Raw genomic sequence first — 27,736 nt, 5'->3', positions numbered from 1 at the left:
GTGACTCCTGGAGCTCAGCGCCGTGCCCATCAGTGCCTCAGCTGGGCTGCTCTTTTCTTTTTCTGTGGCGGCTGTTTCTGGCTCATGGCGGCTCTGTAGCCTCAGACGTCTGGTAACCTGCCTGCCCTGAGTTGTGATCAGGCTTTCGTATCCTTCTGTGATCTGTGGTCTGGCACGGGCCGGGTTGGCAGTGGCGTGGCTGGCAATTCCTTGAATGTGAACACCCTCTCCCATCCCTGCTGAAAACCCCTTAGATCGCTCCTGCGCGCACAGCAGGTTTGCCCTTCCTTACTCCCATCACCCACATCCGGGGTGCCAGAAGCTGTGGGGGGGTGGTGGAAGTGGCAGTGCCCTCTGGACCTTAAAGACAGTCCCTGCCTCACTCGCCACTCTGGGCACACGCAGCACCAGCTGCGCCTTGGTTACACCTAACAGTTGAGGGAGTTCACACGGGCAGCCGTGTTTGCCCACACAGCTTAGGCCAAAACCAAAACTCAGACACCTTTGCTTTTGTCACACAGCCCTGTCTGAAAAAATACTAAATTAACCTTTTCCACTGTAAAATATGTGGCCACACATGGGATACATCATGTCTGTTACAGAGTGCGGGAAGCAGTCTGCTTGTGGGGGGACTGTTTTAAACACTTTTTTGAGCTCTTTAAATTTTATTCAACCATCAGCCACGAATGAGTCCTTCAGGCTGCATCAGTAGCATAGGCAGAACCTCAGCATGTCCACAGGCCACTACGGGACACTGTGTTTAAACCTCTTCCGCGCGGTGTTTACCGGTTTTGGAGCGCTCTTGGTCCCTGGTCCCCAGTTGGAGCTGGTACACTTGGAACTCCCCCTTCGGTATGCTGCCGTCTCATAACTCATTTCACCTTCCAGTTGGGCAAAGCCGGGAATGCATTCGAAGTTGGTGGTTCATGTTTTCATTTGTTGACATCCACGCCAGGCCCTGTGCTTGCTGCCTAGGGTACAGAAGGGAGATGGGGTGGTTTGGGTCCTCTTGTTAGAGCCCAAACTCTTAGTCACACCCAGACTTTTAGTCTGCGCTGCTGCGGCTCATCAGAGCAATACCGTTTTTTTGCTATTTCACATCAAAGTGACTAAAGATAATGCAGGTTTTCCAAGATGAATTTGGACTGCTTCTGTTCTCATTGGCTAAAATTTTTAGTTTTTAGCAAAGGAGCAAACTGTTATGAACTAAATGGTCCTTGTAGATTTTGTAGCAACTAAGAAAACTGATGGGAGCTGTGAGAGGGTCCAGCTGCGATGCCGCCCCCATGTCTCATTCCCTGGAGCGGACGTAGGAGAGCCAGTGTCCCGACTCCCGGCATGATGATGGGACACATGGCAAAGGGCCGCGTCTGCAGGGCCCCAGAGGACAGCAGAGCCAGGGGAGCTCTATCCTTCATGACAAAGGCTGTTTCTTCTTTTTTCAGCTCCTTTAATGTCAGCACCTCAGCTACCTAAATGTGCTATATTTTCCAGCAAATAACCCATTTTATTATTTTTTAAAATTTCTTTAAAAAATTTTAGGTACAAGTCAGTTGTTTTAAACGACTTGCCATACACACTTATTTTCACATTCCAAAGCTGTATCTAAAATAGTATGTTAGGTTTTCCATCAAGTGCATATTTGATGTTTTGCCTGCTCCTACTGTAAGTAAAGCGCTGTTCCGAATGCATAAGTGAATGTGGTGGAACGTAGAGGCTTTATTTAAAGAGCATTAATTCGATGCTGAACTGTCCAGAGTGCCCATTGGCTGGGGCACCAACATTTTACTCTGGTGGCATTCCGCATCTAAAAATCACTTAAGTGAGAAGAGAAATTCGATTGTAGCTGTAGACAAGAATAATGTGGAAAACTTTCTTTGCAGTACTATTTTGGACCTGCACCATAGTGGCTGCCGAGGTAATCTATCAGTTTGTGAGTGTCTACAAAATGCAACTCTCTAGATAACAGGTTTAAAGTAAAGATTTAATACAGTCTCCATCTCCTATGATGTTGCAGTGACAGTTTAAAACTCATTCTCTAAATCTCAGCAGACTTTATAGCTAGCAGTGGGCCAATATAAAGTTTAATAGCATTACAACACATAAATCATCTTTTAAAGATGCTACTAGTAGCTCCAATATTAAATGCAGACAATCGCCTGTGTTATAAATAATTTATCAAACACCGTTTCAGATTAGCCTTCCATGCTGAGTTATTTATTTTAGCCTTTTCTGTACGATTCCTAAGGCACTTTTTGAAAGATCCATTACTGGTCAGTTTAATGAACTTGGGGGTCTGTTTTGTCCCCTCAAGCACTCGGGTACAGCTGTGGTGACCATTACATGGCCGACGTGGACCTCTTTGTGCCTTTTACAAGTGCTGCCCATTTGTCATGTGGCGGTAAATGGAGCTGCACATTGGAGTCCGGGGACACATTGCGCGATGCGGTGATGGAGACAAACAGATAGCTCTATAAAGTGCTGCTTGTCACAGCTGACTTGTACTACACTACATCACTCTTATTGTAATCTCATTTAAGAAGCAGGGGCGGCCCGGGGGACTGATATTCCCAGTTAGTTTGGTCTTTGTAGCCATAAAGCAGGAAGTGCTCCTTTTATTTTCTCTGAACTTTTAGGGAGTGTGCTTTTTGCTTGGATTAATTGTTATAGGAACTTCTTCACAGAACTGTGTGCAGATCTGTCAGCAGGTTTGTTTGGACCTTCCTCTCCTGGCCTGGGGTTTGGTACAGGCAGTCACTGCTTCGAGGTAAATTTGGTCTCCGTGCTTCCAGGAGCCCTCTGGCTTGCTTGCTTAAATAAGTTACATTTTATTACGCAACGGCTGTGTGTCCGGCACTATAATAGGTGCTTTTTATACCTTATTTCTAATTCTTGCATTAGTCCTTTGGTAAATCCCAATGTATTGTCACTATACTTACTACAAGGGAGGACAGTGAATTCGGAGAGGTGAAGTGACTTGCCCAAGGTTGCACAGCAGTAAGTAGGAAATGGGATTCAGACCCAATCTGCCTCTGCATCTGCCAGATTAACTTTTAATCACCAGGTGGTGATATTTTGGCTGAGCGTCTCAAAGTAAGAGGAAGCCGCCATTGGGCCAGAGGGCCATTTTTTCTGGTAGCCAAGATGAGTCCTGCTGGTCTGTGTGCACACTGAATCCAAGTTCCCTTGTGACTCACAGCGTAAATCCGTGAACAGCTGGTGGGGGTGGGGTGGGGGGAGGCGGCCGGCCTGGCAGTGGGCAACAGCATGGCATGGGGGTCTGCTCAACTGGGGCCACAGGCTCTGCAGGGCCCTCGTCAGAGCCCCTCGGTAGCAGCTGTCCCTGGGCAGATGCTGCTCAGAACTCAGGTTACCCCGCAGCTTCCAGAAAAGGAAGTGCGATTTCCCTGGGAAGGAGGAATCCTAAAGGAAGGAACAATGCTTCTTGCATTTATTGTGGGCCAGAGACAGATAAAAATGTGGTGTTTTCCCCACCTCTTGCTTTCAGTTGGTGGTTCTTCTCTATAGTTTTCTTAAATATTTGGTAGAACGTGTTAAAGACAAGAGTTGTTTAATTGTGAAACTCCACTGTAAAGAAAACATAGTATGAATATGCCCAGTAGCATATTTGCATATGTGTCTAGAATTCTGCGTCTGGAAATACGGTGGTAAAAGACAGTGACATATAAAGTGTTTCCTGGAACATAGTAGGTGTCTCTAAATATTTGTTAAAGACATTAACTGTGTAAGTAATGGGTAGACAATAGAGCCTTGGTAAATTTTCACCCTGTTTGCCTTTTGAGGGTTTTTACTAGGAGTAGGGTACATGTGAAATAAGACATGGGTTTTTGGTTTTTTTTTTTAAAGGTTTGTCTATTTGAGAGAGAGCACGCGCGCACTAGCGGGGGTGGAGCAGAGGGAAAGGGAGAGAGAATCTTAGGCAGACTCCCTGCTGAGTGCAAAACCCGATGCAGGGCTTGATCTCCTGACCCTGATATCGTGACCTGAGCAGAAATCGAGTTGGATGCTTAACGGACTGAACCACCCTGGTGCCCCAAGACATGGGTTTCTAATATTGATCTCTGCCATACTGCATTGTAGAAATGTTTAAGTGGTGTTTGTGGGCAGTTTGGGAAATGCAGTGCTCCCCTACCTCTGTTACGGAAATGACAGTTGGAGAAACTGCCTGTTGGCCCAAAGACTACTTGACAACCACCATCCACTTTGCCCAGGTTCTGAAGATCCTTTGTGATTGAGGAGTGACATACCCTGCATCAGGGAACTGCTGTCCACTGTCCCCAACTCACTAAGGAGCCCCGAGCTGAGACAGGTTGCTTGTGAGCTGGTAGGGTGCTGTGGCATTCTGGCTCTGGAGCCCAGTGGACCTGTTCTAACTGTTCACTAGCTTGGTGACCTTGGGCAAGTCATATACTCTCTGAACTGTAGTTTCTGATAGTACTAACTTCAGAAGATGGTTGAGGACAGAGGTAAAAATTATGATCGGGACGCCCGGGTGGCTCAGTTGGTTAAGCAGCTGCCTTCGGCTCGGGTCATGATCCCAGCGTCCTGGGATCGAGTCCCACATCGGGCTCCTTGCTCGGCAGGGAGCCTGCTTCTCCCTCTGCCTCCGTCTGCCAGTGCTCATTCTCTCTCTCTCTCTCTCACAAATAAATTTTAAAAAAATTATGATCATTAATATGCCTAACTCGGTACTTGGCATGTTGTGGTAGGTGGTCAGTAAGGTTCATTCCATTACATAATATTCAGTCCTGTCCATATGAGATGAGGGTAGGACTGGAAAAAAGACCAGAGACTTGTGAGATTTTTTTTCCTTAAGGAATCGGTGGAGAGGAAAAGAATTTAAATGTGTATTTTTCCCAAAAAAATTTTTTTTAAAGATTTTATTTATTTATTTGCCAGAGAGAGAGAGAGGGAGAGAGAGTGAGCGAGCACAGGCAGAGGCTGAGGGAGAAGCAGGCTCCCCGCCAAGCAAGGAGCCCGATGTGGGACTCGATCATGTGGGACGCTGGGATCATGACCTGAGCCGAAGGCAGCTGCTTAACCAACTGAGCCACCCAGGCGTCCCTATTTTTCCCAATTTTTAAAAGCCTTTTACACTTAAATAACAGCACATAATAATTTTATGAATAAATCAAGCTATACATAATGCTTTTTGCACATTTTAAATTTTTATAAGTTCTTCTATTCACATTGTGGAATATTTACAAAATAGAGGATGATTCGCCTGTGATCTCTGCACTGTTAGCATTCTGGTATCTATGTGCCCAGTTTCACTGACAGACATTAGATATGCATGCCTGATATCATGTGTCTATCTCTGTTTCCTCGGAGTCTTCCCCCCTCCCCATACAATGACTTGGGAAATTTAAATCTGCAGTCCCGAGTGCAGCCAGCAGGGTTGGTGACATCCACTAGGTACTGTTGGCTGGCTCAAGGCACTGATGGCAGTGATGAGAAAAGCAGTGATGTCAAAGCAAAGAAAACCATGAAACAGAGAAGAGAAGGGAAGAGGAGAGAGGATAGGCGAGGAGCAGGGGAATAAGGAAGGTGTCCCTACACACACATGCGTGCGCAAATCTAGAATCTTTTAAGAGAAACAGTTTGGAATGAGGCCGTGTTCGTTAAATTACTGTTGGGTTTTGCTGTCTGTTTGGTAGCCGCCATCTCTAAGATGGTTTCTTTGGTATCACCTTCATGGGCTTTTGGCCTCTTGGGAGCCCCAGGAGAGAATTCCTGATTGGAGGATCCTGTTTGAATGAGTTCTCACGGGGCTGTATATGCACAAGAGAATAATGGGCTCCGCTGGCCCAATAGTAGGGGCCACTCAGGAAGTGAAAAAACCTGGTAGGATAAAGATCAGAATAACCCCCTAGCTACTGCTGGGTTGCTAAGGATCCCACTTCCAGCAGAGCCTTCTCGATCCTTCTCCGAGTCTGTAGAGGGCGCTCATGTCACTGGAATCCCACTTCCTGGCTTAGGGCAGGCAGAGGAGCAGGAACCCTGAGAGGCTCAGATCTCACAACAGGAAGTCCGCAAATCTGCCCTTTTGATGATCGCAGGCCTGACTTTGAGGCGGGCGGGCCTGTTTCTCAAAGAGCGGCGCTTCGACGAACTCTTTGGTTCAGCTTGCATGCTTGTGGGCTCTACAGTGCTGGCGAATGGGGAAGGGGCAGCACAAGTTAGAGTCCTTTCCTTGGGAGAGTGGTTCATCAGAGCTTGTACTTGCTGTTCCCCAGGTCCCTACTTTGTGGCTTCCACTACCTGCCTTCGGTGTTACTGGCCTGCTTTGTGCGTGCCTGGTGCATGGCTTGTCTTGCAGAGCCCTCCCTGAAGCCTTGCTGAAGCAGCCGGTGTTTCCACAGCTCTGTCTCAGTTATCCATTAGCCCTTAGCACACGGCACTGTAGCTACTTGTGGCTGATACCCACCCCCACCCCCGCACACTAAACCCCCACAGGGCAGGGACCTTGGGGCCTCATCCATCTCTGCAGCTCTGCCTCCTAGCATAGGACCCGAAATCTGAAAGGCCTTCTTGAATCAGAAATGAATTAATCCACCTTTTTACAAGTAACTGTTGGTGACTTAGACTTGCTTCTAAAAGAAGTAGAAGAGAATGATTCAAAGAAAGGAATCACTTTACGTGAAAGAAAGCAATAGATTCTCTTGGACAAGAGGCCCCGCCCTAGGCTTTGCCACCATTTTGCTAGAACTATAATGTTTTATAATGTTTATAATGTTTTGGTTTTAGTTTTTCCCCTTGATAGTGACTTCTTCATTATGTTACCTGAAAGCAGGTTCCAACCGTTATGGAACATTTTTGATCAGGGGTTAGCAGACTACAACCCATGGGCCAGCTCTGGCTCTCCGAGGCTTTTTTGGCACACAACCACACACGTTTGTTTATACATCGTCTTACGGCTGTCTTGTGCTACTGTGACTGAGTTGAGTAGTAATGACAGAGACAGTATATCTACAAAGCCTAAAATATTTAGTACCTGGCCCTTTACAAGAAAAGTTTACTGGTCCCTGTTTTAGATGATAAATTGCTCTCTGTCAGCCCAGAGTCCTCAGTCATGCAGTGATTATCCGATGTGAAGCAGCATTTTGAAGGAGAGGCGCGTGCGTAAAGGGTTCAGAAGACCTGATTCCCGCACTTACTAGCCGAGGAACCTTCGGCAGGTCGTTCTGGTACTCTGAGACCTTTCCTTCATCTATAAAATGGCCATTGAAAATGTCCACCTCACTGGGGATTCTGCACACTGCTCTTGAGGGCACTTTGTGGATGTCAGAGCAGCTGTCACAGCGACTGTGGCCATGATCGTTGCCATTCTCTTGCTCAGGAGGAGGACGCCAAGAAGCTGGTGAGTGAAGCCATTGCAGCGGGCATCTTCAACGACCTGGGGTCTGGAAGTAACATTGATCTCTGTGTTATCAGCAAGAGCAAGCTGGACTTCCTGCGCCCGTACTCTGTGCCCAACAAGAAGGGGACCAGGTAAGTGGAGAGATGGAATTCTGCCTGTGTCCCCCGACTCCCGTGGCTACTCGTGATCTCTCCATGGCACTTAGGGTTTTCTTGATTAGTAACTCCAGTGTCCCCAAGCCAGCCTGCCACACAGACCTTTGAGTCCTTATTTGCTTTATGATTTGGGTAGCTGGCAGGTATAGAAGGGTGGTTTAACTTGTAAAATGTTGGTGGGAGAGGTAGAGCAGGGCCCAGTAGAGAGTCCTAGCCTGGGGGTTTGCCGGGAGAGGTTCGAATCACTTGCTGTTCTTTCTCTAGTTTCTTAAAGGATCCCCTGAATTCCTGTATGAAATTCCACGAGAAGCACTTTTCAGGGAAACCAGCCCACAGCTTTTCTCAGTGGCGGAGGAGTCGTAAGCAGTTATAAACCATGGGTTAGGAGTCTTGCAAGTTAGCCTGGGGAGCTCCCCAGTGCCTCCTGCTCTCCAGGGAGCCGAGGCGGTCCACCCGGGGCCTGTGCCCAGCAGGCTTGTGTCTCTGTGGCTCGGCCCAGGCTCAGAGTGGGGGACAGGTTTCCAGCCGGTTTGCTGACTAGAACTGGAAGGTTTCCAGCCGTCGTGACTGGTCTCATCTGCAGTCTCGCATTGTTGTCCAGCTGTTTGGCCATGCTCTGGCTCCTGACCTCTTCCGCCGGCCTGACAGCTCAAGATGGGGCTCCTGAGCACTGCGGCCTTCACAGACTCGACCACTTCCCGGCAGCCCTGTAGCGAGGCCAGAGCGTAGCAGGCACGTCGCCTTAACTCCCACTACGTGTACATGAATTCCAAGTCGGGGGTAGTTCCAAGGAAGGAGTAGAACATTGAGAACCAGCACTGCGCTCAGCACTGTGGGAACTCAGTGTGCTCGCAGCAGGCTGCGGTAGCTCAGTAGCAAAGAGTTCTGGCTCAGGGGCTGGGAAGAGGTCATTGCCTGGCACGGTGACTTTGGGCCCGTCAGTCTCCTAGTCTTGGAAATGACGGAGCTAGCTAGGTGAATGACCCGTGGAGTACCTGGCGTTTGAGCTGGAAAGGAAACCACCTTCCAGGCCTGGGGCTGTGCTGGGGGAGCAGGCTTTGCCAAGCTCCCTGACGGCTTGGGTCTCCCATTATATGCAAGATGCTGCAGGAACTGAGAGTTCAGGCAGGGCGACATGGTTACACTCCATCCGGACAGAACAGTGTCCTGGGTGAGGAATCTGGAAGCCACGTTTGAGCCTCTGAAAGGAGTATTTGTGTAGCACAAGGAACCTGTGCTCAGCAGTGGCACATCTTAATTCTTCAGGACATTGTCACTCACAGTGTGCGAGTAAACCCACAAGAACAGACACAAAATGACCCCCTTGGCTAGTTGTAAAGATTCAGTGAGGTGGTACGGAGGGGCTCAACCCGTGGCAGGTGTGCGCCCCCTGCCCTCTGGACGGAGCCACTTGCTGCTCAGGGCCCGGGCCCCATGGCAGCGCTGCACTCCGGAATCTCGCCGCCCTCTTTCCTGCCAGTGGCTGGCTGGTGGGCGCCGCCTGGGGTAGCGGAGCCTTTCGCAGAGTGGGCAGTCAGGGGGTGGGGTTGGGGGGCAGAGATTTGGCCTGGGCAGTTGTGGACCCAGCCCTGCGCCTTCCTCTTGGCTGCTCTGCTGCCAGCCTGCTGCAGCCCTGCCTGGGAGAGGCCCTCTGTGCCTGCCGACGCCAGGCGCCCGTGCCCCGGGGTGGTGAGGAGGCTCTCGTGTGTCGGAGCCTCCCACGGACATGGTGGTTCAGAGGAGTCAGGCACACACGAGCCACAGGGGGCTCTGGCTCCAAGACCACAGGCTGCGGGGGTCCATTGGGGGGGGGGGGAAGGAGCTGCATCTTCACGCCGGCAGGGGAGGGGCGGGGCACCTCTCCGAGAAGGTGCTGCCGCTCCATCCTTGGAAGAGAGTGTGGTGGAGCCCGAGGGCGGGGCAGAAATGAGGCCAGCCGCCTGCTGCACGAGCTCCACGAGCTCCTGGGTTTCTGCAGAGCTCTGACATCCGCTTTTTCCTGCTTCCTGCTCCCTGTTTGAGCACCAGTGCCCATTTGAGGGGATGATTTTCAAGGAGCACGTGGTCACGGCATAGCCAGCAGCCTTCTGTTAGTCCGCGCCAGATTGACAGAAATAATGTCCCAGCTGGGGAAAGACCAGAGGAACAGTTGGATTTGTACTGCTGTTTGACGATACTGTAATTCCTGGCCCCAATGTGAGAATTAGCAGCTCAGATGTGGCTCTTACCGACTGCCTGTGCTCGGAGAAACCGCTGTCGAGAGTCACCCCGAGAGAAGGTGTGGGGCATGATGTGGTGGTGACCCGCCGCGCTGCCGCAGGGAACAGCTAACCCTTCTCGAGGCTCAGGAGTGTGGTCTAGAGGGACAAGTCCAGAGTCTGCCTGCGGGTCATTTTTATACTGTTCTCGCTTCCACATGTTTTTAGTGTTTAAGGTAACAATTAGGTCATCCTTGTTTCTACACAAGAGAAGGGTGATGACAGCCTAACAAAAGGACCCACTTCCTGCTGATCCTGAAGGGTGCTTTTGGGGAGTTGAAGCTCAAAGGCAAATGAGCGGGTGCTTTCCAGCATCTTTTGGGGACGGTGAGGTGGAGAGGGAAATGTGAGGGCCCACTAAGTGCCAGGTGCTCTCTCTCAGCGCTTTTGGGGCACCCATCTACTAGGCACCCCTATTTTGTAGCCCTGGAGCACCGGGGAGAGCGAGCCTTGGGGCAGTTGAGTACCCCTCCGCCCAGGGTTACAGAGCTGGGAATCAGGAGAGCCAGGCTCTGAGTCCAGTCCTGCTTGCTGCTTTGCCTGAGTACTTGTCCCTCTCTGCAGGCCTCTGTTGGGCTCCTTGAGGGGATCCTAACTGTGCTTTTGTTTCTGTCCCACTAGGTTTGGCCGGTACAGGTGTGAGAAAGGGACAACTGCGGTCCTCACTGAAAAAGTCACCAGCCTGGAAATCGAGGTGCTGGAAGAGACAGTTCAAACAATGGACACTTCCTGAATGGTGTCCAAGGAGAACCTGGGCTTTGAGCAGCACAGGAATCACCCTGATGGGCTGATCTGTGCTCTACGGGGGGGGTGGGGTGGGGGGCAGTGGAGGCTCCCTTGTAAGACCTTCATTTGGCACAGTGTCTGCTGAATGAGACCCAATAAAAAATGAAAACCGGATGGAATGGCTGAGGTCTGGAGGTTGTGTGGTTTTTTAGTCACTAAAGCTCATCAACCTGCCCCCCCCCTTTCAGGATATGCCTGCCTTCCCCAGTGCCCATCTGTGTTCACACAGGTCTAAGAGCAACGGGACCTTCCTCCCAAAAGCAGGCGAGGCCTCCTCTGTCGTGGAAGTCAGATGAACCTTTCTGCCCATCCTTGTGTGAACTTACCCTCTTTGTTCGGGGTGGTCCCAGCTTCTCTTGTTTTGTATTGCTTTTTTGAGAGTGAGGGCAGCACAGCCTTTTAAATCAGCAGCCAAGTAGGAAAAAAGTAGAGACATCAGTTATAAGTACCAAGAAAAAGCAGGTAGGTGGACAGTTGGCTTCACCATAGCTGCATAAAACTGGGTCCGCTGCTCGTCGGCCACTTTCACAGAAGTCAGTGGAATGCTCTGGGGCTTGCTGTTTGTAATAATTAGGGTACCATCATCTCACAGGCCCTCAGGCCTGGTGAATGGTTGAAATTTCATGCCTCCAGAGGGTCCTGGTGGGCAGAGTTGTTCTCATGGTGTTGAATGTAGGATGGTGTACAGAAAGCAAGTTATCCGCGTCTGCGGCTGATTCTGCCACGGGTGACACAGTAGAGGCTCTGAGAGCCATAAGCAGAATATGTGCAAAAAACTCTGTGGAATCAGAAAAACTTTTAGTGGCAAGTGCTAGGCAGTAGATCGGGCCTTGACTCTCCCCCAGAGATAGCGTGGCTGGGGTACACGGGAGAGTCCCAGCACCATGGTCTTCCAGAACGAACCCATTCTTGGGGCAGCCTCCCTTGTTAAAACTGCGAGGAGTAGGGTAGGGAGAACAATGGAATTATTTAGAGCAGTGTCTTGGCTGATGATGATCAAAATTATCTGGGGAGCTTAAAAAAATTCCAAGATTACTCAGAATGTCTGGGGCCTGAGAAATTCTGTTTTTAAAGGCGTCTGGGGAAATTGTGCTGTAACATGAGGCTGTTTTTAAGTTATCTGTGACTTGTACTCACTCGCAGAAGTGACCCCACTTACCCCATTTTATTTCAAACATGGAGAACAAGTACAAAGCAAAGGTTGCATCTGAAGAAAATGTCCCAAACCCGGCAGGGTTACAGTAGAACAGAGTTCACACGTGGAAACAGAGCAGCGGCCCAGCCCAAGTCCTTTATCCCCAGGGAGACCTGGGCCCCTGGTCAGCAAGTCGGTTGCAGTCAGAGCACCTGACCAGGACGCTGAGTGGGCGGGCACGTCTCTATCTGGAGGCTGAACTGTCACCAGGTAGATGGGTGACAACTTAGACCATATGAGGATTAACTTGAGTAGAAAAGCAAAATTCAAACTATTTCCTTCAGAGCTTGAGTTTTCCCTAAGTTCACATTTATAAATTAGTCTTCACAGTTAATCCTATTTGGGAACAAGAAATAAATGAACATAGTTCTGGTTTCCTACGCATCATACAGTTAGTTGTACGTTAATTCTTGACTTACATGGTCCATGGACTTCAGTTTTGCGAAAGGGCGGGTGAGTGGCTACCGTTTTTGGATCATCTACAAAAATGCTAGGTAACTTGCCTATTTTATTTCCAATTCTGACAGCAAGGCTGAAGGTAGACACTACTAGTCCCATTTTACAGATGAGGAAACTAAGGCTCAGAGAGGCTAAGAGAGGTGCCCAGGGTCATGGTAGGCAGTTGCAGAACCAGAACTTGTACAGAATACAGCCTGAGGGCATGGTTTATATTTCTATTTTTTGTATCCCGAGCTTCCTTCCCACAGAGGAGAACAGACCCTTAACACTGGTAAATGAACTGCCGGCCTTCCAGGGGGCGATGGCGGAAGTGCCCGAGGTGCCCGGGATGGAGCAGGTGATCAGGAGAGGAGGGCTGGGCCAGGCCGCACAGAACACACCCGTGGCGCTCGTGAGACCAGGTGCCTTCTGAGACTCTGTGCCAGATGCTGGGTTCTCCTCATCGTCATTCATCAAGTTACAAATGTGGATAAAAAATATTTGGAAAATCTCCACTCTACTTTAAAAAATTATTTCCATTTTATCCTTTTACAACAGAGCAAGCACACAGCTTGATTTTTTTGAAAAGATTCTAAGAGCTAAACTGAACTTGCTACTAACCATTTTGAAAGGCTCACTACAAATCACACAGTCTCCTGCAATTCTCCTGTTCTTACAAACCTTGACGGGTCACTGAAGGAATTATCCTAGAGATTCACATTACAATCCAGATGCAAGGGGTGCGCCGGTGGCTCGCCGAACCACCCACCCTTGGTAACAAGCCAGCTGAGACTGTCCACAGTTTAAAGAAAGGACTTTCGAATGTGACCACCAGTGACCCTGTGACCAGTGCCCCTCCCCCAGCTGCTCTGCACTCAGCTTCTGCTGTGAAGCCCGGCCCCCTCTGGGGAACCCGCCGAACCCTCTGGTCTTAGTTGATCTAGGCTACCAGGCGGCCACTTCGGAGAGAAGACTCAGGTGAGGCAGAGTGGAGCGGCTCTGAGACGGCGCGCTGCGTCCGCGTTCAGGTGCTGGAGGTCCACACGTGCATCTGCTTGGCAACCTGGTGCACGTAGCCGATGTCGGGTCTCTGGTTGGGGTCGGGGTAGATGCACATGCTGACCAGTTCCCGTAACTGCAAGGGAGAGGATGGCGTGTTATCCCTCGGGAGGCTCTGTGCCCGCACCCCGCCTGCAGGGACTCCGCCATCCTACCGGAGGGGACGCCTGGCACATGGGTGAGCGAAGACGGGGGCCCGCCACGGCCACCGAGGGGAGCCAGCACCAGTGCTAGGCCTGTCTGGCCCCAAGGCCACACTTTGAGACCCTGTGAGTGGCTCCGTCCAAACAATTGTGAACTTCCAACTGCCCACACTGCTGTGTGTGTGTGGGGGTGTGTGTGTGTATGTGTGTGTCTGCTGTCAGTCATGCCGACACCCAAACCAGAGGACAGAACTCAAGGCAAGGGCTTATTGATCATAATAAATGCATTAACATGCAGCAGGGCTGCAGTCTGCCCACCCCCTGGCCTCTTTATTGTGCTCATGAAAGACGGAGCTTTTAATTATACAGACACTGAAGGCTGCGCCTGCCTCGGGGTGGGGGAGGGGCGCCTTGAGCCTCTGATCGCCCCGGTTCTTCTGATAGCCAGAGTGCCAATTATTTTAATGGTAATTAAAATAATGACCTTAAAAAGCCTACATCTTAACTTGCATCACTGGGCTCACTGCAATTTTTTCATTTAAATACCTGGTGCTGGAGGGGCCGGCTGGCCCTGCGGGGTTGGGGGGCTGCAGCAGAGAGAGGGCTGGGCTGCTCCTGAATAAGAGGGCTCCTGTGGACTTGGTGGCCGCGCTCGGGGAGTCTGCGGAGGCTGGAGGGGTCAGGCGGGGGCCCTGGGGCTACTGGACGTGCTCCCACGTTTCACACCCGAGGTGTTTCAGGCTGCAAACAAGCTTTCCCCGGGTCGGGCGGGCACTGTGAGCTTCCCTGCAACCTGCGTGCCGCCTTTTTGGGATTCTGCTGCTTCATGAACACCGGGAAACCCCTGGCCTGGAAGCCGGGGCTGAGCCCGTGGGCGGCCTGAACACTCCTGGACTCGGAGGTTGCGTGTGACGGGACAGTCCATTTAGGAATCTTGTGGAATCTCACAGTATTCAGGGGAAGGCAGCAGTAGTGGCCCCTGACAAGTTCACGTACCCAATGAAAACGGAGGAAGGTAAAGTCATTGTGACTCCCAATTACGCAGCGAGGAGACCACGCAGTTGGCAGTGAGAGCCTGTTTGAAAACTTGAGAAACAACAATAATGTGTCTTATGCCCCTAAGAGGTGACGTGAACTTCAAAAGTGAGGTGTGCTGAGCAACTCCAGTGCGGAGAAGCCCCTCTCACTTCCTAACACCCAGCCTAGAAATGCTGAACGGGTCGGAGTGACTGACTTGGGAAAAGGGGGCGGAGGACTTTATGCGGTTTTATTTCATTTCAACTTCTGTCTACAAGGCAGAGATTACGGTTCCCATGTATAGGTGGGAAAGGGCCACGGAGAAGTTTTGATTTGCTCCAAGGTCCAAGTCTAAGCTTCTTCTAAATAACACAGATTTTCAAATTTTAAAAGGTGAGAAAAGAAAAACCAAATGCAACTATGAACTTGGTTAGGAAATCTCTTAACTGGACCTTTCCTGCCAACTCTCAGTCCAGGACTTAAGTACTTCCTTCACGGAGACGCAGAAGAACTCTGTTAAGCCGCTGAGGCTAGAACCACAACAGAGAGGGCACCAGACGACCCTCCAGGAGCGCGTCCTCCCGACCCTCCCCCTCGTCCGTCCCCCGGGAGTCCGCGAAGCCAGTGAGCGTGGTGTTAAGTGTGGAGACTGCCGAGAGGGGTGGCTGATGACCCTTTTGGGGACTGCCTGGACACAGCATGAGGGCACGCTGGGACACCTGGTCTCTGCAGCCCACGCCCCTGGTGCACGACGGTTGCTCCTTCCAGAGCCTTCCGAACCTTCAGGATTGGGACGGCAGCAAGCTGCACAGGTGACACCTCAGCCCAGCCGGACCACTGGCTCCCGAAAGAGGTGTGGCATCAAGAAACAGGACGGCACAGTGGCTGCGTGCAGGATCTCTGGGTTCCAATCCCGCCTTCACCACTTGTGAGTTACGTGACCTTGGGCAGGTTACGTTAATCTATCCGTGTCTCAGTTTCCTCAGTAAAATAGGAGGTGGGGAGGACCCCACGGTAAGTCATAAATGTGAGCTGCCGTCCTGCCACAACAGCCTGTGGTCCGCAGGGAGGGCCCAGGGAGGTCTCGGAGTCCCCCCCACCCCCGCTCGTGTGGCCCTGGACAGAAGGAGCATGGAGAGTTGGCACAGCGTTTACCCAGAGCCAGGCCCTTTATTACAGCTGGTGGCTCCTTTTGGTGGCACTGGGGTCAATGTGAGCCTGGTGCTAAGCTGAGCACATCCCATGCATTACTGAATCCTTACACTGACCCCGGGAGGCCGCCTCTAGGGTTATCCCCGTGTTAGAGACGAGGAGACCAAGGCTCCGAAGAGTTCAGTGACTCGCCCAGGAACAAGGAAGAGGGGCCACCCCCTTAGCCACGCTGTGTTGTAAACCTGTCGTTTCATCCGCACATCTCACTCGCAGGGGTGAAATATTAGCCCTGTTTTCCAGAAGATGGCACCGAGGGAGGGGATAGGCACACGCAGCTGGGACCTGGCACGGACCCAATGTCCAGAGCCCTCGCACCCAGAGTAAAACGCTGCAAATAAGAGCCCAAGGAGACCAGTCTGTTTGCCGTGGTTTCCTGTCATGGGAACGGAGTGGCAGCCAGCGCGGGGGATGGGGCACCCGAGGTCCTGCCACCTCCCGCCTCCGCGTCTGGTGCCTGTTGTCCCACACGGCACGGAGCCTGTCTCTGGGGCCTGCAGCGGCCAGCCTCGTACTCAAGCACCGGCGTGGGAGCCAAATGGGCAGAAGTGTGCCAACGGGGCCTCCCCGGCCAGCTCCTGCTGGTTTCTGGGCCACGTACTGCTGTGGGGGCCCACACTGGTGTCCCTGAAACCTCTTTAGTAAAATTAATTCACTTTTCCCCCATAGCCCCGCCCTGGGGCACTTTCCCAGAAATCTTCCCTTTTCACCCAGTTAAGAAAACCCAAGTTCACACCCACAGCCGTGGCATTTTGGAAATGGCTCTCCTCTCGGGCCACTGCTGGCCATAAAGCTTCCCAGGCCTGGTGGCAGCAAACTCACCTTCTCCGAGTAATGTTCTCCAGGGAGAGGCGGGTAGTCACACTGCTCGATCTTCTGGCAGAGGGAGAAGAGGTTCATTTTATCTCCATAGAAGGGGCTCTGGAGAGCTGCCATCTGCGGGGGGAAGGGGGGGGGGCAAGAAAAGTGAGTTTGCAGCCTTGAGGTCCAGGGGCAAAAGGGACCACTCCAGATGGGGTGCAGTCCTCCTCTGGTCCTGATGGAGACTGTCCAGAAGGATCTCCTAAAAACCCTGAGGGAGCTGCGATGCAACACAGCAGCAGTTTGAACTGAACTGAACCTTGTCATACAAGCAAATTCAGTGGCATGAGGCTTCAGTGGCAAAACTTTAAAGGCAACAAGGAAGGGGGAGCTGAATACGGAGGGCCAGCCGCGTGCAGGCACAGGGCCCGCCTCACGCCGCCGCTCTCCGGGACTGATTCTGGTCGCATGCACACGGCAGATGGGGAAACAGGCCCTGCTCGCTGGGATTCGTGCCTGCACCCAGCAGGCTCTCTCTGGTGCATTGTTCCATTCCGAAGACATCCATGGGAGGAGGTCTAAGTAACGCACTGAGGAAATTACCCAAGGACTAGCATTTTGGGGGTGGGGAGGAGATGAGGCCTTTCATTTTTGGTTTTCATTCTGGTGTTTTCACTAGGCTGAGGGCCAGGAGTTCGGGGCAGTGGCTGGTACTCTCTGCAGAAGCCGGCAGCCCTGGATGCGGGGGCCTGGGACCCCATGCATCGCAGAAGCTCCGGGGTGGAGAGGCAGCAAATGCCTGGCTCCGCAGCCGGCCGCAGCCTGCCTGAACCCCAGCTCTTCACTCTTGCTGGGTGTCTGGCCTCGCGCTTCTTAGTCTGCACAATGGGAAAGGCTCCACCTGCAGGGCTCCGGGCAGGCTCGGCCGGCACGGGTGTCCCCAGCCCAATGAGGCCGGGGACACCGGCTCCACCCTGGGGCACTGGGAAGCGAGAGGACTGTGATGGTGGCCCAGTGGGGTCTCCCCCACTCGGGGAGCTACCAGGCTTCCCCTTTCTGGAGGGTATCTGGATTCCCCACCCCGTCCCTCACGGCACTACTCGGGGTTCGCGGGAGCTCAGGGCAGCTGCGCCAGGCACAGTGCCCGGCGGCCCCCCCGCTGATGAACCCGTAATGGGATTCAAGTGCTTCTCGTCACTCCGGCTCACTGCTGCCGGCCGCCAGAAGACGCTCAACGCCTCCTGCTAATGAAGTGCCGTCGGGTCTTTGTGCCTGCCTGTCCGCTGGGGAGCCGGGCTGCCAAGGCCACTCTGTGCAGACTCCTCGGCCAGGGGCTCCCCGGCCCTCTGAGGGATCCTCACTTGGCCTCAGGCCCCGAGGGCCGGCCAGCGAGCCCCAGCGCAGGGCGGGGAGAAGGCCGTGGGTGTTGGGTGTGCAGGTGCCCAGCGAGCTTTAGTGTCCCGGTCTGCCCTCATCCTCTGCTCACCCCCATGGGCTCGTCTGGTGGCCCCGAGAGCAGGGCTGGCCTCCTTCAGGAGGGCCCAAGGGGCTTCCGAGCCCAGGCGACGTTCTTGGGTTTACAAAAGGCCTCTGAGGAGGCAGCACAGTGCGGCCTGGAGACTGTGGTTTCCTCTGACCCAGGCCCAGGGGTCCGCACCTGTGGGGAAGCACCTGTGGGCCCAGGTGCCAGGGCCATGCCGAGTGATTTCGGCGGTGGGGGGGGTGGTTTCGGGGCCATCCTCACCTCTCTGCCCGTGACCAGGGGCTCCGAGCCCCTGGAGGAGGGCTGTGGAACCCCCCCTTGCAGGTAAGCTGCAGTGAGGGACCCCTGGGCCGGGAAGGGCATGTGGCGGCCCTGCCCATCGCGGGCCCCGCCAGCCTGACGGGGAGCCCGGCCTACTGCCGAGTGTGCAAAATGGCACCGCTTGGGTGATGTGGTTCCAGCAGCTGAAATGAGAGCCTCGGTGCGAAGGGCTAATTGGGCAGTTTCAAAAGGACATCTGTTGCCACGGCAGAGAGCAGCTGAGGCTCGAGGGCGGTCACTCGGGGTGAGCTGGGTGCCCTCCGAGTCGTGGCTGGATGATTAAGATGGATTTTCCTGGAAAGTGTTTCTGTTCAGAGTAGAAAGAACATTTAAAAACGTTGGTGCCCTAACACCGGCCCTGGTTTCCCGTGTGTCGGACCTGGGAGGGAGACTGGCTAATCCTTTCAACAAGCTGTGGGGATGTGCACAGACCTTGCTGGCGAGGATCCCCAAAGGGCCCCCAAAACTGGGGGGGGGGCGCAAGCCCCTTCAGAGCGTTCCTCCTCCCTTGCCGGACGCTCCCATGCCGTCCTGAACGGGGCAGCAGAGGGCTCCACCGCGGGAGGCCGAGACGGCGGCTTCTCCATCCACGAAGTCAGCGTCTAGTGACAGCAGCGTCGCGCCCGCTGCCGGCCACGCACCTTCCACCCGGATCAGGGCGCCGGGCTGTGAAGGAACCTCTGGGCCTGCTCGAGGTGCTGGGATTAGAACGATTATCCCGAATGAGGAGATCCTGGTAGGCCCCCCTCACCCCCTCGCCGCCTGGTGGACGGGGCGGTGGCCCCGCCGTTCAGGCCGATCCTGGTGGCCGCGTCAGAACACCGAGAGCCGTGGCTCTCAGCGCTGCTCCTCAGATGCGCAACTTGTCCTCTCTGGCGTGATCGGGATGACACACAGCCAGGCACGTGGGAGAGTGTGGTCGCTCGCCCCCTGCCAGCGGGGCTCAGACACACTGGTGCGTGATCTGAGATGTCAGAGGGAGAAGGGGACTCTGACTTCAGAGATGACAGCAAATGCCTTGGACTCCCGCCCTGTCAGGACACCCATCTTGTCACCTAGTATCTCCCGAGCACATTCCGGAATGACAGACGCCCATCACCCCGTGGTCCACAGCCCTGTTCCCTCTCGAGTCAAAGGACACCCAGACTCCTCTCTGGGTCCAGCAAGAATTCCAAACAGGGCTCTGTCCTGGGGGCAGCTGGTCCTCAGTCTGGCTTCCCCGCAGCTTTCTTGCCGGCTCTCAGTCCCAAGGCTGCCGTGAGAAGGTCCCCTGCCGAGGGTCCTGGGGCCGGCACTGGCCCAGCCAATTCCGTCAGCTCCGTACCCGGAGCTGAGCTCGCGTGTACGCGTGCGCTGCGGAGCCCGCGCTGTGGGCCGGCGCCTCCACGGGGCGTGCTGGGGAAGGAAAACAAAGCCCTGGGGCGCCAAAGCTCCGGCATCTCTGCTGGGGGCTCCTGCTGCTGTCACCTGGGGCTCCTCACAGCCTGGCCTTCCTTTCGCAGGGGCTCTGGGCCAAGGCCCACGGGCCCCTTCTCCACGCAGTCGCGCCTACCCCCGAGTGGACTCGCTGGGGAGAAGGACTCGCTGGCCCCGGCTTGGAAGGCCCGCGCGTCCAGCCCTGCTTCTGGCCGGGGCCTGGCTCCTGTCCACGGGGTGGGCTCTGACAGGCGGCCTGGGGACCAGTGCCCATCTTGGCCACTTCCTGGCTGTGTGACCCTGGGGCGCCTCTCCCTGAGCCCATTTCCTCCCTTATGGCCTCGAGGGACTCTCGTGATTCACCCCAAGGTCTAGGGCAGTGCTGTTCCCCGCTGCTGAGCCGTCAGGCCTGTTCCTCTTCAGGCTGACCTCTTTGAGACGGGTCCCAGCGGGCCCCCACGCCGGGGGAGGACGAGCCAGACGAAGCGCTCCGTGGCAGCTCCTCTCCAGCCTGGGGTCAACATCAGAACCTTCAGGGGAGCTCAGGGGGTCCTCAGCGGACACCTGGCTGCCCAGGCGACAGGGAGTACAATGGTCTTCAACCCGGACGCCTGTGAACCTGTTACCTTCGATGGCAAAAGGGATTCAGCAGGGGTGATCCATTCAAGGACCCCAGGTGGGCAAGGATCTGGGTGCTCCACGTGGGTCTTACATGTAATCACAAACGTCCTCGTAAGGGGGAGGACGAGAAGGTGAGTTGCCAGAGGGGGACGAAGAGGGGGTCACGAACCAAGGAGTATAGGTAATCTCCCCATTTTCCATGGAAGAGACAAGGAAGCAGATTCTCTGTAGAATCTGCGGAAGGAACCGGCCCCACCAGTACCTCGCCTTTTGTCCACTGAAGTGGCTTTTGGACTTCTGGCCCTCAGAACGGCAAATGAGTAATTTTATAAGTTGTATGATGCCATCAGCTTTGTGATAATCTGTTACAGCAGCCAGAGAAAACCAACACAGGGGGCTTCCGAGACTTCCGGCCCAGGCTGGGGTCGGGGAAGGCCAGGGCCGTGCTCCGTCCCTTCAGGCCACCCTGGCTCAGGAGGCCTCCCCCTGGGCCACGCTGAATCTGCAGACAGGGCCTGGAGCGGGTGTGCGGGTGGGGAGTCCCCGCCACGGCTCTGCAGGCTGGCGCTCCTGGAACACGCCACAGGCTGGGGAGCGGGAGCGCCAGCCGTGTCTGCGGGAGGCTTCCTCCCAATTACCGAGCCCTGGGCCCAGATGCATCTCCCTCCCCGTCTGCTGGGGAAACATCCGCTCCCCGCAGGGCTGGGGGAGCAGGGAGAGGGGTGACAGCCTGCGGCAGAGACCCTGCTACCTGACATCCTCCCCGGGCCACGCGAACCCTCTTCTGTGGGAGGCCCCGGGCCCTCGGGTGGAGATCTGGGCCCACTGCCCCCGAGGATGACCATGCCCGAAGGATTTGACGGATTTCCCCGACTTCCCACTGCCCAGACGTCCCTCTCCGGCTGCGAGCCGCAGGGCCCCACACGCTGCCAACAAATTAATGAGCTCGGCTGGACCAGGGCCTGATGCTGGGGAGCCTGGTCAGACGTTGTTCAGGGGCCGCAGAGGAGACGAGACGCCGAGGACCGCCTCCCGGGACCCCAGGCTCAGGCGGGGCCTGGGTGGGGAGCGAGCGGCTATGCCGAAGGCTTGGCACGAGCATGGGGAGCCAGCTGCCATCCCTTGGCCGGGAGGCGGCCACCGCTGCCCATCACAGCACGTCTCACACCCTGCTCGCCCGAGTGTCTGTTTATGTTCAGAGACCCTCAGGGTTCCCCAAGGCAGGCAGCAGCTTCCGGAAATCCCAAACCCAGAACGGAAAAATGAGAGGAACCACCCCACCCCCGGCCCGGGGACAAGATCCGTGAGGCCGGGAGGACAGAGCCGAGTCCTCCACGGAAGCAGAGGCCAAGCTGCACTTCAGGTTCCCGCTGGCCAGAGCAAAAAGGGGAAGGTGGCCGGGTGCGGGGTCCTCGCCGCCAGAGGCAGGGGGCAGGTGCCGGCCCCTTGGCCGGTGCGGGGTCAGCGAGGGTGAGTCGTGGACCGCTGCCTGCCACTGCCGGGGGCCTCCTCTGAGCCAGCCTCCCTTTGTGCGCACTGCGGCCAGGGAAGCTCCTGGAGCGAGATGCTGACTGGCCCCCCCAGGGCCTCTAGGAAGCGAGAGGAGCAGGGCTTTGAACTCAGGTCCCTCCGACCCAAGTAGGCCCACGCCAGGACCCCACATGTGCTCACCTGAAGTACCGCCGCGAGTTAGCTGCCTGCACGCGCACGCACACGTGCACACTGGGATTCAGACTCGCAACACCCTGGAGCCCTGCCACACTGAGGGCATCTGCTTGGTCCTGGGGAGACCAGGAGCAGCAGGCCCTAACCCTGAGGACTGACACGCAGGTGGACGATGCCCAGGCGGTGGGGGATGGAAGCCCCTCCTCAGACCCCGAACTGGGCAGGGGGGCAGGGCTGCTGAAGCTGGTGCACGGAGCCTGGGGAGGGCTGGGCTGGTGTATGACCTGGGCTTGGCCTTGTCACTGGCCTTTGCAGGCCCAGTGGCCACGGTGTTCACCTGGACTTGGAGAGACGGCTGGACAGACCCCGAACTCGTGATTCATCTTGGGTGACAGACCCTAGGACCAGAGGTTCTGTGTGACTCTGAAAATTCGCCCACCTGGTTTGAATTCCTCCTCAGCAAAACCAAATCAAACCGGCCCTCTGGGGCTGTTAGGGACGTGCAGGCACGTGGGACACCGGCTACACGCAGGTTTCTTTCCTGTCATCCTTGCTGACGACCGTGCTGACTTTCATCTCTTTTCTCTTGTTGCCAAAGATGCTGATTTCCCTCCCGATTCCTTCCCGTACCCGCTGTCCTTCCCTAGCTCACCGCCTACCCACAGCCACTCCAGAGCCCCGAACCCCACACCGGCTGGGCTGTGCACAGACACCGAGATGGGGGAAGGAGACGCAACTCAGCCCTCTTCCACCCGAGGGCCAGGAACCGGCCCGCACGCCCCGACCCACTGCGGCCACCAGCCGGGCTCCGCCTCAGCCTGGCTGCTCCTGTTCGGGGGCCATTCAAAGAATTCCTCCCACAGCAGATGCCCTGCGGGGATCCCAGAAAGCAGGTCTGTGCCCCATCTCTGTCAGGGACTGAGTCGCTTCAAGATGACAGTGAGGGTCAAGATGACACGCTGCTGACCTCCGGGGGCAGGGGGTCCCAGGCACAGACGCCACCTTCTTCCTCTGTAACCACGGGGCCAGTTCTTTAAAATGAAATGTCTGCTCTTACAACAGAGACGTCGCGAACTTTAAACCTTGGGAAGGGATCCGTTCTGACCTCAGAGTCTCACTCAGTAACGTAGGGACAGGTGGGCCGACTGCCAAAGACCCTGGCCACAGGAGCCACTGCACGCCCTACGCGGACCAGCAGCGGGCAGCTTATTCCTTCAGCTCATACCCGAGCACCATGTGCTCCAGGCCCAGAGTCCACAGTCCCAAGGAAGCAAAGAAGCCAGTCTCTGTGACCCCCAAACACCCCCGAGGGCCCCCTCGGCACTATCTTGAGCGGCACTGGCCTGGCAGTCACAGGCCACGTCAGCTTGATAACAAGCCTCTTTAGCTTAATCCATTCCGAGCCAGACCCCACACATGCTCAAGTCCGCTCCGGGGAAAGCAGACAAACTATCAAGGTTCCAATTCTGAAAACAAACCGTGCTCCTTGGAGGATTTTTCAAAGCCTTTCCAGTCTGTTCTTTCATTTATCCGGACGGGGGCGGTGCGGGATGGGGACTAGTCCCATTTTACAGATGGGGAGGCGAGCTCAGCAAGTGGACAGAATCCCAGAGCTGCCCAGCCCTAGGTGGTCCAGCCCAGGATGCTGGAGGCTGTGGCCGCCAGCTCCGAGGTACTGGAGGGCTCAGGCCTCCCTCCCTCCCCTGGGGGCTTGCAACAGCATCGTGGCTTCGGGATGGCCTGTGCTCCCAGACCTCTGGGGCGGCTGGTCACAATGTGTTCATGTCATCTCCTGTCTGAGCCTGCCAAGACTCAGAAATATTCCCATCCCTCCATCCAGACTGGCCACCAGATCTGGAAATTGCCATGTGGTGGCTCCATTTCATGGCTCAGGGGAGGGGACAGTGGTCTTTAGTGAGGCCTGTGTTGCTGAGCCTGGGAGAGTGTGGGTGCCCTCTGTGAGGAGTGTGTTGGGAGCACGGGCCAGAGCTGACCCTTCTGTCCCCAGGGCCCTGCATGAGGCCTGATGCACGGGTGAATGACTGACAGTGGATGAGTGCATCCTTGTTACCAGGGAAACTGGGGCAGCCAGACCCCCTGCCTGTGCCCCCTCTGTCACCCAGGCAGACACGGGACCCTGTTTCTCACTGCAGCTGCCCAAGGGTGACACGGCCCCCGGTCTGCCACCAGCCACGCCTCTACCAAGCTCCTCTAGCCCCACGTGGTTAATCAGGCAGATATTGGGCCGAGTGGGGTGAAGGCCAGGACCCAGATGGAGCCCACGCCAGAGGAAGATGGACGTCACCCATCCCTGCGGTCCCACCTGGAGCTGGTGGGGTGAGCCCTGCCCGGGCCAGGCCCCTGCCACGCACACCCTACCGAAAGCCCAGAGCTGCGGGCCAGACACTCACCTCATACAGCAGGCAGCCCAGAGACCAGATGTCGGACTTGAAGTTGTAGCCGTTCTCGTGGATCCTCTCCGGCGACATGTAGTAAGGCGTCCCCACTGAAATACAGGGCGGGAGTGGGTGGGCGCTTCCGCTCTGTGCAGGGAAGGATGTGAGGGGGCGGGGGAGGTGTGGGCATTGGGGAGACTGGGCCTCGGGCTCCCTCTCCTCCTGCCCCCGCCTCAGTCAGACGAGAGGGCTGGGCCAGACTGGCTTCCACCCTGGGTAGGGCACGAAAAGCCCCTGGAGACCTGACACTCAGTCTGGGGGCTGGGCAGCTGGGGTTAGGTGTTTCTGCCAAGCGTCCAGGGGACTGGGATACGGGATCCGGCTCTGGGACACGATTGACCAACTGTCCTTTCAGGCGAGTGCTTGACTCCTGGAAGAGCCCCGATAAGGCTCTCCACAGTGGGGAAAAACCAACCCGTTAACGCCGACCAGAGCGCATCACACGTGTTCACACGTTCTTGTTCCCGACAGTCCAGCAGCGAGGCACACCCACTTTACCGCCGGGGAAACGGAGGCTCAGGAAAGCGGCAGGACTGAGGTTCACACCCAGATCTCTGGGCTCTAGAGAGCGAGCTCTTGGCCGCCACCGATCGGCAGGTCCAGACTTGGGGTTGGCCAAGATTTCTTATTTCAAACCAAGGACAGAAAAGATAGTGACCATAAACGAAAGGGCCAATAAATGGGGACTTCATTAAAATTAGGAACTTCAGTTCCCCCATAAGACCATTCAGAGAATTGAGAGGCAAGCCACAGGCTGGGAGAAAACAGTCTGGATACATACACCCAACAGTGACCCCGTAGGCAGAATATATTTTAAAACTTATATAAATCACTAAGTAAAAGACAAACCACCACCACCCCCTTCAAATTTGCAGGACACTTAACAGGGCACTTCACAAAAGAGGATACCCCAAGTGGCTGGGAAGCACATGAAACGACCTTCTCGTTAGTCATCAGCGCAACGCAAATTAAAAGCCTCATCAGTTACCACCGCCCACCCGAATAGTTAAAGTTAAAAAGTCTGCTATACACCAAGCTTAGTGATGTGTAGAGAAACTGGACCCCTTGCATGTTGCTGATAGGGACAAAAAATGATACGCCCACCTTGGAGAACCATCTACCCCAGCATCTACTATGGCTGAAAATACCGCTGACACCATAACCTGGCAAGTCTGCACCCAGGGAAATGGCCAAGAAAAATGAGCACTTCTGTCCATCAAGAGAAATGACCAAGAATGTGCAAAGTGGCTTTACTGTTAATAGCCAGAAACTGGAAACAAATGCCAGTCAACAGAAGAATGGATAAATCGATAGTGTGGCCTACTCACACAATGGAATAGTACACAGTAACAAACAAGAATGAACCTCAGGTACACGTCCCCAAATGGATCAAACTCACAGACAGGAGTCTGAGTGAAAGCCAGGCGCAGAAGAGCACATGCTACCCAACCCCCCCTTTTTTTTTTTTTTTTTTATCAAGAACGGGACATGTATGGATGTTACATCTCACTTAAAAAGCAGAGGGGCACACCTGCAGTAATCTGGAGCCATACAGAGAGGAGAGGCTTTCCTGAGAGGGGATGAGCTCGCTGTCACCAGAGGCATGCACACTGCAGCAGAGGGGCTGCTTTGGCTGGGCTGAGGAGGGGCTCAGAGTCTGGGTTTGTAAACAGATCTGTGGTCTGACTGGAGGACGATTGTCCTGGATACTTTGAGATCAGACCTTGAAGGCTGCTACACAGAGCATTTTCACAGGCCTGCAGATCCCACACAAACGTGATGGTGGCTGCTGTTGGTCCAGCTAAAGTCAGGAGCCGGAGTCCAGCCCGGCAGAGGCTGGGCCCGAGACATGGCTTCTGACCTAGGAAGGAGGGAAGTCCTGCACCATGGAATTCACGGGACCCTGGGGGAGAACAAACACCCCAAGGCAGGGGTCCAGGCTTCAGAAATCTGTGGGCCAAAGAAGTCTTAGGGCAACTTTGGTTCTGACAGGTAAGGGTGTTTTAAAAATACAAAGCCCCAACTACCATTTGATGGTATCACTATTATTTTAAAAAGAGAAGACAGCGGAACACCAGAATAAGTGGAAAAACTCATAAGCTCAAACTCAAGGACAGTCCTTGCCACTGAAAAGTTTAGCTCTTTGAAAATTTTACTATCTTCCTGTGTGTCTCATCTCATTAGAGACAGGTGAGGAGTGGTTATGGTGAACTTGTAGAGGCTGTGAACGGAGGAGGGAAGCCCTGCTCTGGGCTTGAGCTCCCTGGGGCAGGACCTTGTTTCCCAAAGGGTCCCAGTGCCCTGCCCAGGACCAGATCACAGGGGGCACCTTCTAAGCACCTCCTCACTGAGCTATGAATCTGTCTGCAATACCATTTTCTTGCAGCCTAACGCACCGTCTACTTAATGTACCACCCCAGAGGGACTCCCTGATTGTTGCTGTGTGTGGACACCAACCACCCTTGGGTGGTAATAATCCCCAGTAAGGACAGCAGCTTAAATACATGTTGGAAAGATGTGTCATCCTATCAGCGGGCTAACTGCTGTTCAGCAAAAAGAACTGTCAGTGAACATATGAATCCTTGGGGGGTTTTGTAAACAAACTGCACCTTCAAGTAGCAGCCCCTTGTATATTCTGGTCACGAGGGAGCAAAATGAACGGGCAAGTACGAAATGAATGACTTGTTACTCGGAAACCACAGCATGGGATCCAAATAGCTTTCAGCCCACACCGTGCGTGACTCTGGAACCCAGGATGCTATGAATGGAGGTCAAGGTCCCACCCCCAGCGAGGGACAGCAGTGTCCCCCATTGGCTACCGTGCACTCCTACCCCCGGCCCAGCCCCTCGGGACCGGGAGCACAGCCTGGCCCTGACGCCTCTTGCCACCCTCAGTCTTGTCCTCTGCTCATCTGAGACCCACCTGGGCTTCTCGAGGAGGAACTCGGGGACAGACGGCCTGTGGAGGGGCCAGGCCCACCTTAGAGAAGACAGCCAGTGTCGGGCTCCTGCTCGAGTCCCACACACGGCTACCCTGGCCCAAACCCTCCCGTTCTTCATTTCACCTCTGTGTCTTTGCACCTGCTGGTCCCCTTGCCTCCGAGGGGGCTCTCTGTGGTCCAGAGAGGTTCAGCTGCACCCCCACTCCCCTCCCCTGCCCCACCCCGGCCAGGGAGAGCCGGCTGCTCAGTGAGGCCTGGGCATTCGGTTTATCCCTCTCTTCCGTCACCACTTTCTTCCTCTGCTAGGGCTCCAGATCCTTCCTCAGGCCTGCATGTGGGGAAAGCCTTGGGGAATGTGGGGAAAGAGAGTACTACGACCCCTTTTCCTCC

The 27,736-nt window shown here is 54.8% G+C and overlaps 2 protein-coding genes across 3 annotated transcripts in view; one reads left to right on the top strand and one right to left on the bottom strand.

The window, feature by feature from the left end:
* The window catches only part of PSMB7 (proteasome 20S subunit beta 7), a 61,627-nt gene extending 50,923 nt beyond the window's left edge, over positions 1-10,704 (top strand). The window contains exons 7-9 of one of the 2 annotated variants that reach the window (XM_080820561.1): positions 7,361-7,381; positions 7,456-7,512; positions 10,416-10,704. In XM_080820561.1, coding sequence (XP_080676687.1) covers positions 7,361-7,381; positions 7,456-7,512; positions 10,416-10,436 — 99 coding nt within the window. In that variant the 3' untranslated portion in view covers positions 10,437-10,704. Of the gene's footprint in view, positions 1-7,360; positions 7,513-10,415 lie in introns of both variants that reach the window. The other variant, XM_080820562.1, reaches the window with a different exon arrangement.
* A 1,026-nt stretch (positions 10,705-11,730) lies between these two features.
* The window catches only part of NEK6 (NIMA related kinase 6), an 83,266-nt gene continuing 67,260 nt past the window's right edge, over positions 11,731-27,736 (bottom strand). The window contains exons 8-10 of the mRNA XM_080820439.1: positions 24,360-24,454; positions 16,464-16,577; positions 11,731-13,348 (exon numbers count right to left, since the gene is read on the bottom strand). Coding sequence (XP_080676565.1) covers positions 13,238-13,348; positions 16,464-16,577; positions 24,360-24,454 — 320 coding nt within the window. The 3' untranslated portion in view covers positions 11,731-13,237. The remainder of the gene's footprint in view (positions 13,349-16,463; positions 16,578-24,359; positions 24,455-27,736) is intronic.

Source organism: Martes martes, assembly GCF_963455335.1.
Source record: "Martes martes genome assembly, chromosome: 12".
Classification (NCBI taxonomy): domain Eukaryota; kingdom Metazoa; phylum Chordata; class Mammalia; order Carnivora; family Mustelidae; genus Martes; species Martes martes.
This window is presented reverse-complemented; position numbering and strand designations above follow the sequence as displayed.